The 14,803-nt window shown below is 41.0% G+C and overlaps 1 protein-coding gene across 4 annotated transcripts in view; it reads right to left on the bottom strand.

Annotated features, from left to right (window-relative positions):
• Positions 1–14,803, bottom strand: part of ERG (ETS transcription factor ERG) — a 148,160-nt gene that overhangs the window by 108,177 nt on the left and 25,180 nt on the right. For all 4 annotated transcript variants that reach the window (XM_071753036.1, XM_071753064.1, XM_071753028.1 and 1 more), the window contains exon 2: positions 994–1,081. In XM_071753036.1, coding sequence (XP_071609137.1) covers positions 994–1,032 — 39 coding nt within the window. In that variant the 5' untranslated portion in view covers positions 1,033–1,081. The remainder of the gene's footprint in view (positions 1–993; positions 1,082–14,803) is intronic.

Below are 14,803 nucleotides of genomic sequence, written 5' to 3'. Positions count from 1 at the left end.
AAAGATTTTCACTTACAGTCTGTTAGCATGGCTGATTTATCTTTGATTACAGCAATCTTACCACACCAGCAGTATTTTCAGAGAGCACAATCCGTGTGAATGATAAATACGTGATTTCATCATATGATTTGTATATAAGGATTAGCAGGCTTTCCCCACCCAAAACACTGCTATAAGAGTGTCTTTTCTTTTTGCAAAAGTGAATTATCACTCTTCTCTGGAAGAAGTCAGGAAGTCATTTGCAAAATTTGAAATAATGAAATAATGAGACAGAAATAGAGTATCCCCAAAACCAATCAGTCTGGGAGGCTCAGATGCTGCTTTTCATGTACAACACCCCAAAATGTTCTTAGCAACACATCCTCATCTAGGCCTGCTAAGTTCCTGTTCTTCAGTGAAGAAGGTTAAGAAAGACAGCATGATAATTGTAGTAGTAATAACAATAGTAACAATAAAGTAAAAACAGTACAGCAGCTTTTGAAAGGTAGCAAAAAAATGCTGGTTTTAAAGCAACAGCACAGTTCAATGGCTGGTCTAAGACTTATGTAAAACTACGCACTGAATATTTTCAAAAGGCTGTTTCCTTGGATTTGAATTTTGCATTAAGGACATTTTCCTTCTCCAGTTGGACCATGGTTGCCTGTGGCTTTCATAGAGCAGAAATGGAGACATACGAATTCAGCTTTTTTCAAGTAGGTGTATTTGGTGAAGAATATAAAATATTAAAGTATAATCAAGGGGTTTTAATCCTAGAAAAAGATATCCTCAAAAAATTCACATACTTCAGAGCATAACAGTACAGGTGTCAGCAACAAAAACTGCAGGACTGACTCAGACAACAACATAAATATCAAGGAATAAAAGAACCGGTGTTGTGCAGTAGCACAATCTATAAACATCTAAGAAAACCTTCAAACCTTCAGTACCTATACATATTCTTTAATTTTATGACTCTCAAAACATCTGAAGACTCACAGTAAACAGGAAACTAACCTTGATGTGAGCTGCTGGATCTGGGACAGTCTGAATCATGTCCTTTAACAGGCAAACGTGTTTACCAGGAGCTCAGATCCCAAGGCAGCTGCATAACCAAAGAAAGACAAGTCACATAAACATATTTTTAAATTTTATTTTCAATAGAAATCTCTTATCTTTTTATAGAATTATAAGTATCTTTCCATCCCCAGACCTCCTGTAGAACAAATTGAAGCTCTAAGATTTTTTTTTCCATACAGTCTGTTTGGTATATATTTTATACAGGAAAAACAGCTGGACCTGAAATTCTCAAGGAAAATTGTACTTGTAATAGAAAATTTCCCTGAAATAAGGATTCTGGGATGTGCTCTGACCTGCACAGCCCCTCTATTCACCCAGGATATCAGGGATTTCCACAATCCCTTCTTCCCAATTTAGAAACATACAGCAGGAGTGGGACAGATCTGGAGCTGCTATAAATTAAGTATAATTTCACTGAAGCTGTGCTCATTCACAAGAGTTGCATATCTGGTTCAGCCATTCAATTAACAGCGCTTCAGAGCATGGATCTTCTGGGATCCCTTTTCCATGTCTGGTAATAAAATACGGAGGGGTTATGGCAGGGGAGGTGTGGTTTTTTGCATGTGCAAGGGATGGGAGACCATTAAAACAATTTAAAATAATAGCAATATATAATGTAAATCATGTACAATACTGATCTGTAACTCGTTCATCAAATACCTGTTAATACACTGGTAGTGATAAGCCAGGAAACTAGAAAACATGTAAAAATGCAGGAATGTGAATGTGACGTAAAGTAATCTGCATCTTAAAGTAATTCTTCCTAAAAACTTGGAAATTCCCATTTCTCCTGCAACAGGTTTCCCTTTGCCCATGACCTTGAACTTCTTTCATTTTTTATAGCAGCAAGGCACTATTAGAAAATCTTTTTCCAGAGCATCAGCTTTATTATTATTTATTATTATTATTATTATTATTATTATTATTATTATTATTATTATTATTATTATTATTTCATTATCTGTCCTGACATTTACACTAACTTGCAAAACAAATTGCAGATAGTTTCTACCTGTTTACTCAGGAGCAATGTTGAGACTGACTAACACTGAGTTGCAGCTTGCCCTAGAAGCAGTTGTCATGATGTAAGGGAACCATTTATAAACTGTGGTATTTAAAGGTATCACCAATTAGATCTCGGTACAACTCCCCTTTACTGCTGAAAGGAGACAGCTTTATCCCTCTTCAAATCCATGAAAATTATGTACTTGATTTGATGGCCTCTTAAGAGAAACCCCAAAACAAGCCAAAATCTCATTTTGTACGCTTGCCTGAGCTCAGCTGATCAGTTGGGTATGGATGTCATGGGTTTAAGTGAAGATTTTTCTTTCCACAGAACTTAAATACCTTCAAAAGCAAGAGACTTGGTCTCTTGGTAAAAGTTAACTTTCAATAGTGATGTTGTTAAGTTTTAAGTCATACAGAAACACTAATAGCACTGACATGACTTTCAGTCCTCCTCCTCCCTTCCCTAGTAAATCCACACCCGCCACACTATTCATTGGATTTATGGGATTTGTATTTTAAGATTTTGAAACACTATACACAGATTCTGGAAACTACACAGTTTTATTCAAGTGAAAAATATTTTGAACCCAGTGTTAGATCATGTTTTCACAGTCTGCACACTTTCATCACTGTATTGCCATAACAGTACCTCACCCCCAACAAAGAAGCCTACCCAGGAAAGTAGACTTGGGCCACCTCAGTACTTATTTCTTCTTCTCTGACATCTTTGCTCAGCATGCAAGTGTGTGTGTCTCCTCCCTGCTCACGTATTTTACTTGGTTAAACCAGGTTTCAGAAGAGAGGTGAGTTCATAAACATTTTGGGAAGAAACATTAAAGACGACCTAGACAAAGAGAAGAGGCTCTGACACTCCTTACAGAGCTGGATATCTCCACCTCTCTTTGTTCACCAGAAATGCTGCTTCTTCCCTGCCCTGCAAACTCTCCCCTGACCAAGACCAACTGCATGTCACCTTGCATTGGGGTGAAGATGGAGCATGCAGGGCTGACATCTTGCCCAAAATAGTGCAACTCAGAGAGATGCTGAGCTGGGAATGCCTGACAGAGGTGAAGGGATTTCTGTCTCTCCTGAGTTCTCACTGGGTGGTTCACCCAACACCAGCAGTATTTTGTGCTTTTGAAGCATGAGTTACGATCAGAGGTATAGACTCCGTTGCAGAAATGCCCTGTGTCACTCTGGAGTGGGAAAACAGATATTTCTTTCAGAGCTCAAACTTTCATGAAGCTATTGGGATTTAAGAGAAATTGTCCAAAGTCTGTCCAGTCTCATTCATATCACAATTTTTCTCCATGAAGACAGATTCTTTATAGAAGAGAAGATAATGGAGAACATTTGCAAACCAGTTGCCAATTCTACACCACATGGGTCTGGGAATCAAAGACAAGCAAATGTTAGCCACTATTAGTTGTAAAGATGCATATGCAACTGTTCCAGCCATTTGACTTTTCCCTACACTTCTGTGCAGAGTGATCCTAAAAGGGGGAATTTCAATTTAAACTCAACCTTTGGCAGGGTATACTTTCTCACCTGGATATTCATTTATAGCTACTCTGAAGTAGGAAATGTACTAGTTTGCAAAAGACACCACTTTAGTCTTTTCATTTCTGGAACCCATCATTAAAAAAAACTCTGTGACAATCTTCCTTGCTTTTTCCAAACAGAAATATAATTTTAATTATTTCAGCTCCACCTTTACTGGCTGAAATTGGAAGCTTTCAGACATCTGGTACTAACTTGCTGAACCAGATGGTATTTATTGCCAGAACCTCCTCCACCCCCAGCCCAAATTTCATGCTGGTCATGTTTGTGCCTGACAGCTTGTCACAGGGTCTGTACGTGGCTGCAGATTTTGCTCTTCATCCCCTGGCTAGCATGACACTATCCTAAGAGCCAAAATCACACTAAAGCCTGGCTTAGGGAGACATCTCTTTTCAGGAAACTGAAACAAGAAAATCATAACACAAACCAAAAGTTATCAGTTCCTAAGTGCCTGCCTAAGTTTAGAGTTTAACCCTGGAAGGAGATGTTCATAGTCACGGAGCAGCTTTTCTTGCAGTTCCCAGCATCCTGAGTGAAGACCAGATTTCCTTAGTCCTGCTCTAAAGGACTGGAGCCTGGCAGGGCATCAGAGAGGCAGCAGCAGTCCTGGAAACACCCCAGGGAGGGACATTTTGTGGCCAGACACAAGTCCATCAGACAATCGGGATGGAAAGAGTCCCTGTCACACAACAGGCAGCCAACCCACCACGTGAAAGAAATTATTGTAGATGGCATCGGTGTAACCAGAGGAACTGAGCACGTCTGGTCAGAGCTACAGAGCTATGGATGAGGGACAAAGCATGTCCTGAGCATGCTCCAAGAGAGAAGGCACCAGAGGATAAACAGGAGAATGTTGGGACAGTAGGACCTTGCCCTGGCCAAGACCCCAAGAAAAGAGGATAGCTGTCACCAAGCTGTGGGCAGCATGAAATACTCATTATAGGATCTGGTTTTTGGTACTGGTTTTCTTCCCTTGGTGCATCCAAATCATGATACCAGAACAATGGCAATAGTGAAAAGTAGCAATACAGCTTACGAGATGGGAGACACAAATTCTACTCTGATATTCAGGACAGATTAAAATATCAAGATAAACCATGTTATCGTACAAAACCAGCCAGATCTGGGTATGCCTGTGCAACCCCACACAGAAGGAGACAGATAAGCTCTGGAGTCTGTTGTCTTTCTATGCACGCATGCATGCAACCCACGTTTTTTTTGAGTTATGTAAATACATCAAAGGGTCACAGAATTATGTACAGCTCTAGAGTCCACCAGATGTGATTACGTTGTTTTTCCTTTTTATAGTCATATCAAAAGAACTGGTTTAAATGTACGCACATACTGCCAAATTATTGAGAGGCTGGATGTTCCCTTTATACAGGGGGTCAGTGTGCACCCTTCTCATACATTTTTGCATTCATGTTACTTTGCAGACAGGAACACAGGTCTCTTTTCCATAATTTGGCATGCTATGCTAACCTAAAAAAACCCAATAAACTAGATTCTTCCCAGTGTGTCCAACACCCTGCACTAAAGTGCTACAAGACAGCATGACTGGGCAGTCAGCAAAACTGATGGAAAAAGGCTCCAGGCCAAACTCCTGGCAAGGTGACGCCCACGTGTAGCAGAGCTTGACTGCAGCAAATAAAGAAACACCCTGCTGGTGTCTTGCCAGGCATGAATGTGTCCCAAAGAACTTATCTGCAAAGGGAATAATACTCAAAGTACATCCACAGTGTGTATCCAGTACCAGATAATGATGGGCTGCTTAATCAGCAAGAAACAAAACACCAGAGTTTCTGGTCCAGGATCCTGGTGCAGGGAAAGCAAGGATGACATCAAATGAGTACCCAAGCAAAGGCTGCATGGGAGAGAGCAGCCCCAAAACTCTGCCTGCAGGACACTGGCTCTCTCTAAAGAGCTCTGTATTATTGCTGCTGGGATGATAAAAGCCTGCACTTTACAAATAGCCTGCATGTCAGAGGGTATGAAACATCAGTGGTTGTCCCCCAGGGATCAGTGTTGGGCCCAGTTCTATTTGATATCTTTATTGACGATTTAGATGAGGGGATTGAGTCCATCATCAGCAAGTTTGCAGATGACACTAGGCTGGGGGGAAGTGTCAATTCGCTGGAAGGCAGGAGGGCTCTGCAGAAGGACCTGGACAGACTGGAGAGTTGGGCTGATTCCAACGGGATGAGGTTCAACAAGGCCAAGTGCTGGGTCCTGCACTTTGGCCACAACAACCCCATGGGGAGCTCCAGGCTGGGCACAGAGTGGCTGAGAGCAGCCAGGCAGAGAGGGACCTGGGAGTCTGGATTGACAGGAAGCTGAACATGAGCCAGCAGTGTGCCCAGGTGGCCAAGAAGGCCAATGGCATCCCGGCCTGTATCAGGAACAGTGTGGCCAGCAGGTCCAGGAAAGGGATTCTGCCCCTGTACTCAGCGCTGGTGAGGCCACACCTCGAGTACTGTGTCCAGTTCTGGGCCCCTCAGTTCAGGAAGGATATCGAGGTCCTGGAGCAGGTCCAAAGGAGGGCAATCAGGCTGGTGAAGGGACTCAAGCACAGATCCTATGAGGAGAGGCTGAGGGAGCTGGGGCTGTTCAGCCTGGAGAAGAGGAGGCTCAGGGGAGACCTCATCACTCTCTACAACTCCCTGAAAGGAGGGGGTAGCCGGGGGGGGTTGGTCTCTTCTCCCAGGCAACTCTCAGCAAGACAAGAGGGCACGGTCTCAAGTTGTGCCGGGGCAGGTTTAGGTTGGACATTAGAAAGAATTTCTTTACTGAGAGGGTGATCAAGCATTGGAATGGGCTGCCCTGGGAAGTGGTGGATTCTCCATTCCTGGAGATATTTAAAAAGAGACTGGATGTGGCACTCAGTGCCATGGGCTGGTAACTGCAGCGGTAGTGGATCAAGGGTTGGACTTGATGATCTCTGAGGTCCCTTCCAACCCAGCCAATTCTATGATTCTATGATTCTATGGATGGCACAAAGCACTGGAGATCTGTGCACACACAGAGCTACACACTCTGCTATGATGAATAATACAGAGTGGCATTGCACCAAATTTCTACCAGCATAACTTTAGGATGTTTGTCGTTACTCACAGGAGGTGAATCCCTGAAGAGTTATGCAGACTATCCCAGAAGACTTTCAGACCCTCTGATACTCTCATGCAACTGGACTCATCACATATTTTATAAGAACTGATGCTTTTCAGCTGCTGGAGAACTTTTGAGATATCCATTTCTGTATTATTTTTTCAGGAAATCTCTTTTTCTGCATCTGTGTTCTACTGATACTGGTAAGGCAGTGTATAAAGGAGAGATAGGCTAGGATATTCAAAAGACAGAAGGGCCATAAACCTGCTTTAAATGGTGTGTAGAAACTGTGCAAGGCCCTGATGCTGTAACATAAAGGTCTACATCTTTGGTAGATGAACGCCCTACATGAGGTTTTTGGCCTTTCTGTGACTTGTGGGCATCTAAAAATCATTCCAGTTATAATGGAAGCCAAGTTTAGGCTTGCTGCAGTTTGCAGACAGTCTACAGATCTGAGGAGTTGCAAGGACCAGCATGCAATCCTTCCCCTGCTGCTGCTGCAGCTTTATTTGTATCAGTGTTTTTCTGAAATAAAGTTATTACAGGACATCATTAAGTTACTTAAATTAAGTCCTTTAACAGGACTAAGAAGAGAAGAGCTGAAATCCTTATCCACTGAAATAAACTGGACTTTTGTCACTGTCTGAGGCAAGCCAGAATCTCACCCACTCTGCCTTAGTTGATAGGTGCAAAACTCATTACACAGAAGATTGCTACAAGAATGCAGTGTGGAAACTGCTAAACAAGAAACAAAACCATAAGCTTCTTGCACAGAATGGTACTGCAGATTTATGCCCTTCACCTTGTCTAATACATCCAGGTTTAGAAGAAGGTACTTTAGAGGCAGGCAAGCAGGCTGGGGCAGGTCCTGCCTGCTCCCAAGGTTTGCCAAGAACCTGATGGGAGCCCTTGTAGGGACTGAGGAAGACCATGACCCATTCTGCACCACAGCCCTGTATTTCTGAGGGAGAAATGGCTCACAGAGAAAAACCCAGCAATATCCAGTGAGGAAAAGCCCAGAACTGAAGTCGTAGGCAAGTTTATAATTCAGAATTTGTAAACAAGGCCTCAACAATAAAACTCTGAGGAAAAATCCTGCTACACTCAAGAACTGCTACTGCCAAAGCAAATCATCAGCAGTCAAGGTGTCTTTGCTGCTTGAGTAAGACTTTATGAGTGCAGGTGGATATCATGAATAAAACAACACTAAGGGACAAGAAACTAAAATTGGAAGAGGTGTGTCAACCAACATTTCTACAACTTTCCATTCTCAATGAAAACTTGTGGTACTCATCCTGCCTTGGCAGGACAGAACACAATGGATGTGTTGTGCACTGTCTGAAGTGCTCAGATGCAGGACAAAAGCAGGGCTATGTGGCATTGGTTATTAGAGTAGTAAATTACAATCAATGGATCTGGGCTAGGAGACGTTCCCAGCCTAGAACGTGTCTATTCTGTATTTATGAGCACATAAAGTAAATGGTAGGTTACTTGGGAACAATTTAAGTAGAAGAATAACTCACTGATTATTTTCCAATTACATCTCTTTGATAGATTTTTGTGTTTTTTTAATAATATGGCATTATTTGTTTAAAAAAAAGTAGGAAAACCAAAAGCTGAGTGGGGCTGGTTGCTTCATGGATTTCAATTGTGGCAGCTAAAAACTGAAAGTTTTTTCATTTTCAAAAAACACATGAAGATGTTAATAATTTTTTTTTCCCTTTCTTTTTTTTTTTTCCTCTGGAGATAAAGTTACCTACCCAGCCCTCCTGCTGTTAAGCCTCCCAAGGATATGGTTTTATGACTGGCTTACAGTGGTAAATTCTATTCCCCATGCAATAATATTATTATTTATGTCAATCAGCTCAGAGTGCTGGTCTGGCAGCACCTTTCTGATGGGACTTCCCTTCAGCAGAACAAGTTCCCTGGTGCAGACACTGGTGGCACCCCTGCAGCCCCCAGGGTGATGGGTGGCAGGAGGGAGCACCAACTGGCCTGGGCTGGGGGGTCAGTAAGGTCTGTCCCTGGAGGCAGCAGATGTGGGCTTGCTATGGTTTTGATTGTGAAACCACAAGTTGAATATTACCATAAACAAGTCAGTGACTGAAGAATAAACCATGCGTCACCACCTGTCTGTGAAGGCACAGAGGGCTGAGGATTACAGTTAGCTCTGTAATAATACTCCAGGTCCTTAATTCTTGTAGGGGCAAATGGATGCATCAGTCTCTGTGTCCGTCTTTCCTACAGTTCAGTGAAACTGAAGATGTATTTTCTTCTAGGATATCGAGCTGATCTTCCTATTTTTCCAAGGAGTTAGAAAAGGAATTGGTGGTATAAGGGACTAAGTATCTCCTATTAGATGAGGAGTGCTCCCCTTCTTGGAGGGATCAACCCACTCACAGGGAAAAGATAGCAAATATTCCCTTTCTCCTTCCCTTTGACTATGGAGCCAGTGGAGAAAGGACATTTCTATGCTACCACCCAAATGTATCTGTGCAGCTACTGCTTATCTCACATTCCAGCCCATGACCTCAGGGGAGGATACAGCCCTAAATCAGCTCATTTACAGTAGGAACTTTAGACTACAGCCAAAAATATTTGTTTTTATTAGTACTCCCTATATAGTACGCCTCTGACCATAACTTGTTTTATTTATTTTTTTGGCAAATTACCATGTTCTTATTCAAAGCCATAATGAGGATTATATATCAATGTGGAATGCAGAGAAGCTATTCCTGAAACTCCCAACTGCATATAAAAGAGTTTGGAATTCCCCAAACACTATCTCTTCAGTCCAGGCCGCTTACAAATGTGGTTACCATGAATGAAGTAATATCTTCAGAAAGGAAAGAGACTTTTGAGTCACGTCTGACACATTTAACTACATCAACCACTTTCCATAGCTCAGGGTTTTGACTGTCTATCTTAATACCACGGACGGGTGTTTGATAATGATTACTCCCTGATGCTTATCCTGTTGCAGGATACCTATACATATGCACAGGATACCGAGAGGAGGGTAACAAATGAATTCAAGACTTGGTGCCCTCCAAGTAGAAAACCACAGAAGTCACCAGAGATCTTCCCACTTCAAGCCAAATTCCTCCTTGGTGCACTTTGCTGCCTTTGTTTCATGCTAGAGCTGTCCTTTCAGATTGCTGTGTTTAACTATTCAAACTCAGCTCCACACTTAGCTTAAGGTGTCTTCCAGTCTCAAGACACATGGTTATGAAGTAACCATCACATAGTTTATGTCTGCAGATTATAATTAAGGACCTCGATGCTCTACAGAAATTATTTTTTTCCAAAGGAAAAGTGTTTTGTACAAAAAGCAGGAAGACATCAGAAGATATATAGCGACAAACAGTATTTCCAATTTGCATTTGTTCCACTGTTGCAGCACAAGCCTGTTTCAAACATTTTTAACTGATGTTCCACTTAAAATTACACCTGTGAAAAGATACAGTCACTGTTATTTGGAGACTGAAGTCACAAGCTACAGAAAACTGGTATTTCCTTTTGGAAGATAAGAGCAAATGGAAGTGTTTTTGAAAGTGAAATGACAAGATCCAATTCAAGAATTAAATATCAATGCCCTTTGGTGTGTGTTATCAGCTCCTCCAAACCTTCTTGGGCTAGTGCCTCCTAGAATTTAATGCTGTTTGAGAAAGATTTGTGGATTAGCTGCTGTTGGCATTCTGCACAGTTCTGGTACCTGAATTTTCCAGGCCAGAAGTAGCTTTGTGAAGGTGAAGGAGGAATAATGTACAGGAGATTGAACTAGATGCTCTAGCTGCCCTCTAGCTGTTAGATACCTATGCCTTTATATTTAATATTGTTAACAAGAGATATGTTTCTAATAAACCCATAGAAAGTGTTAGGCAAGAATCAATCTAGGTTTTACATGACACACAGCATTCAGATGATACATTAATATTTTCAACCATATTTGAGCATTTAGAACCTACTAATAGCATATGCATAATAAGCAGAAAACAGCAGAAATTTTTAAAAGTTGTAAATGTGGGAACAGCTCGCAGATTTTCCAGGGATAAATACTTGATCACATTTGCATATTCCAAAATTACATGCACCGTGCACTTCTAGTAATTACCAAGTTCATTAGACTAGTACATTATTTAATGCACATTATCTGCGTGGTTCTGCCAAACCTAGAAAAGTACTGAATTGTTAAAGTTAAAAACAGTATGTAAATTCTGAAGAATCTAAAACAAGATTTATGGGAGAACTAAAGTGTAATGTTACTTAGCTTAGAGAGATATGAGCAAGAAATAAAAAAACAGTTAACATTTTCTCTGTTTTCAATAAATTTCCTCGGCTGCCATATTTAAGAAACATATATGCTGTTCAGGAACAGAATGTACTGGCACTGAATCTATTGCATGCAAGAGCTCACTTTGGGGATGCAACAAATGTTTCAGTAATCTGCACTGGAAAGTTGTCCTCCTTTTTTCTTCCTCTAGGTTTCTGGGGGATGATTCTTGTTCTAAGGAGAAAAATCTTTATTTTAACGAGCAATATAATTTTACTGTAATTTTCCTGTATGTATAGACTCTTGTTGGTCCAGGCTGCTGTGAAGAGGAAAGGTGGCAATGAGTCCTGGGGAACTCACCCACCAGACAGCTCCATTGAGCATTGCTTCTGGAGCTGTCTCACAGCATTGGTGGTAAGAAGCTACTGCAGATGCCCAGGATCTACATGTACATTCCAGTCATGACCTACCAACCCTTTGGTTCTGCTGTGGTACCTCAGTGAGGGGCTTCCCCTTCCAAATTCACTCAGTTGTCCCCTTCATGGGTGGGAGAAGTAGATGCACCTTCCCTGAGAGTATCCCTTGAGGAAAACTGGGCTTGGAGGGAGAGCAAAGATTGTATCAAGCCCCAGAATGAGTTCTACTGGGGCTTTTCTGAAGCAAGTTAAATCAAGAGCAGACCTGTGAATGTAAACCCCATCCCACAGCCACTTGCTGCAGTACACTTTATGATTCCCCTATGTCACTTTATGACAATCCCTACCACAAAGAAAATGACTACAGAGATTTGGGGACATCCAAGCAATTACATCTGTGGGCCTAAGGTTTTCCAGAAAGTGTGAAAAATGGTCTCATATGAGGGAATTTTCCAGAAGAAGGCCTGACCTAGCTGTGGGCACTCACTGAAAGTAAACCAATACTTGACCAAATAGTCATCTGAGGTGTCTGGAGTCTGTTTCTCCAGCACAGCTTTGTTTCCAAGGGCATCTGTGGAGACTGCTGCCCTTCTGCCCATGTACTGGCATCCTCTGCATCAGCAAAAGAGGGGGTTCAGACCTCCATAAAGGGATAAGCAAAGCACGACAGAGAGGGTGATGGAGAAGCATGGGTGACTCTTCAAAATCCCCTGCAGGATTTCTGTTGTTTTGAAACTTCACCCTGAGGACAAGCAAAGGTACTTCATGGGGAACAACATTAAGCCAACCAACATGACTGGCAACACCATTTTTTTCTGCAAAAATGAGGAAGACAAATTGTAAATACAGGCAGTGATCCTCCTTCAGCATATCAGTGAATTAAGCCAGCTTCCAGTGGAAAGGATCATTTGACTACAGAACAAATCTAAGCAGAGCCTTTGAAGTTCTTCAGACCAATTTTCCTTTCTGTAACTAAGCGCTTTTTGCTCCTCTTGTATGTCCTTGGCATAAAATCCTTTTTTTCTATTGGTTTAATTTCTCTTTTTACTTGTGGCACTTCCATTTCAGATGTTGGAAAGTCAAAAAAAACCCAAAAAACCAACAAAAAAAAGAAAACACAACAAAACAAACAACCCAAAATAAAAAAGAAAAATAAAACCTGAACAGCTGTATAAACACAAGGTATTTAAGAAACAAAGTGGCTTCCACTAAGTGTTGACTTCAACTGCAAAAACTGCTTCAAAAGTACACATCAGGATGACTGCAACTTGAAGTTCACTTCATCAAAAAAATCCTAATGCATACAAAAATAGAAATATGACATATCCTTAGCAAGCAAGTACCTTGGAAGGATATAAGTCATCTTCAATAATGCTTTGATTTGTGACCTTCACAGCTTTGTTTTCATTTTTATTTCAACTGCATTGGAAGAATGTCTATAAATAGCTACTATGGACTGAATGTATAATTTTAGGATCATTTTTTCAGCATGTGGAGTAGATTGCTAGATGAAACACAGACCTGTCACTTATGAAACTGTAAAGTCTAAAGTTAAGTGTTTAGAAAAACAATGTTTCACAGATCTAAATGTATTTCCTATTAGTGACTGCAAAGTTGTAACATAAAATTTATAGCACATTATTGAACCTGTGCTAAGCAAAACTTTAACTAAGAAATGCGAAGAAATAAATTTCACATGGAAAAGACACTCGTGAAGCTCAACTGAAAACTCCTAGTATGTTTATTTCTCTAAGTCTCACAAGGGAAATGTTTGTATTCTACCTCATACCCTATTTAAAAACAGAGTAAAGAGGAATGCATTTACTTCACCAAGCCTGATTTCACAGCAGGCAAAAAGTAGAGCAAAAGCAGGATGTGGCATTGTGCATGTGGATAAGTGAAAAAGAAATATTAACAATTATTAGACATTGTACTCACAGCTCGAGAAGTAAAGTGATTACAGGACTAAGGCAGGTTTCCTTACCCTGAGCACTTCTCCAGCAGAACTCTAGAAGGCCCCAGAGTGGCAAAGAGCTACAGATGCAACCGCCTCTGCACTTTGGGGGTTGTTCCCCCAAAGCAAAAGGGGGTACTTCTGATGTATGAAGACATTATTAAGCCTTTGCAAGGATAAGTCTGTAGTTATCTCCTTGCTTAGCTTTAATTAAAAATAAGGATTTAATGGAACAAATACAGCTTATGGTCCAGACTTGCTGTAGATGTAATAGGAAGTTTGGGAATGGGATACAGGAGGGTTTTCTTGAAGAGTGGGGCCCTTTATATTTAGTTATTCTGTAATTAGCTGTTTTTATTGACATACGGCATACAGATGGGCTTATACATTGCTATAGAAATATGGCCAAAGTTTATTATCTTACTGCATTTATTGCTGTGCCTTCCATCATGATAGTTCACAAAAGCACATAACTAGCACAGGACCCAATCCCATTTATGTTAGACTAAGCAGCAAAGCTGTCACGGGTTTCAACCATGCAGGATCAGACTCCAATGATTATATGGGCATACACATGTGTTTCACCCACTTCTGATGGATTTTGTGCCTGGAAGGAAGCAGCAAGTATTCTAATGGACAACAATGCTGCAGAAAACAGCTAATTCCCCAAACTGGCAGAAGTACATGACAACTGTAGAGACTGAAATATTTCAGATGTCTCTTTAGCAAGGGAAGTCCAAATAATGCCTTGACCCTACAAAACTCATATGCTCCGGATGATATTTGGGGGTTGGTACCTTTGCATGGTATTTTGACACAGGAATTAACATTGCTTGCCCAGGCTCCAGCTGTTCAGCCTTTTTTTTTTCAGATTTTTTTTTTCTGTCATACACTGCATACCTTGTCACAAGAGGTGTAACCTGAAATAGTTTAGGTCTCAAGAAATGTTTTTTCCAATATTTTTATGATTGTTTTCTTTTGTTCTCTCCCTCTAAAGCAACAGATCACATGTCAAGTTCTCCTGTTAAAAAGCTATGAGACACAGACACAGTACAATTGTGAAATTGTATGGTGATTCAAAATCTCACTGTAGAGTCCAAATTTTGATTAGCTTTTTATGTATCTCCACACATTTGTTTGGATTTCAGCCACTCTTCCCCTAAGGTGTGCCCTTAAGCAAGACCCATCAGTATGCTCTAATTCAACAAATAATTCCCTTTCTTTTACTTGTCCTCACCACTATTCTGTGCATTTCCCCAGCTCCCACTACACTTAGGAACTACTCACATATTTTAGCAGTGGCCATGCCTAAAATCTTCTTTATTTCCAGGTCTTGCTCCCATTCCTATGCTCAGCAAGAGCTGACAAATGTTTTATCCAAAAATTATTCAACTTTTCCCAGCATTTTTTTCTTCCAAACACTCCCGACTC

Source organism: Heliangelus exortis, chromosome 1 (assembly GCF_036169615.1).
Source record: "Heliangelus exortis chromosome 1, bHelExo1.hap1, whole genome shotgun sequence".
Taxonomy (NCBI): Eukaryota; Metazoa; Chordata; class Aves; order Apodiformes; family Trochilidae; genus Heliangelus; species Heliangelus exortis.
Note: the sequence above shows the minus strand (reverse complement) of the source record. Positions and strands in the feature narration are given on the sequence as shown.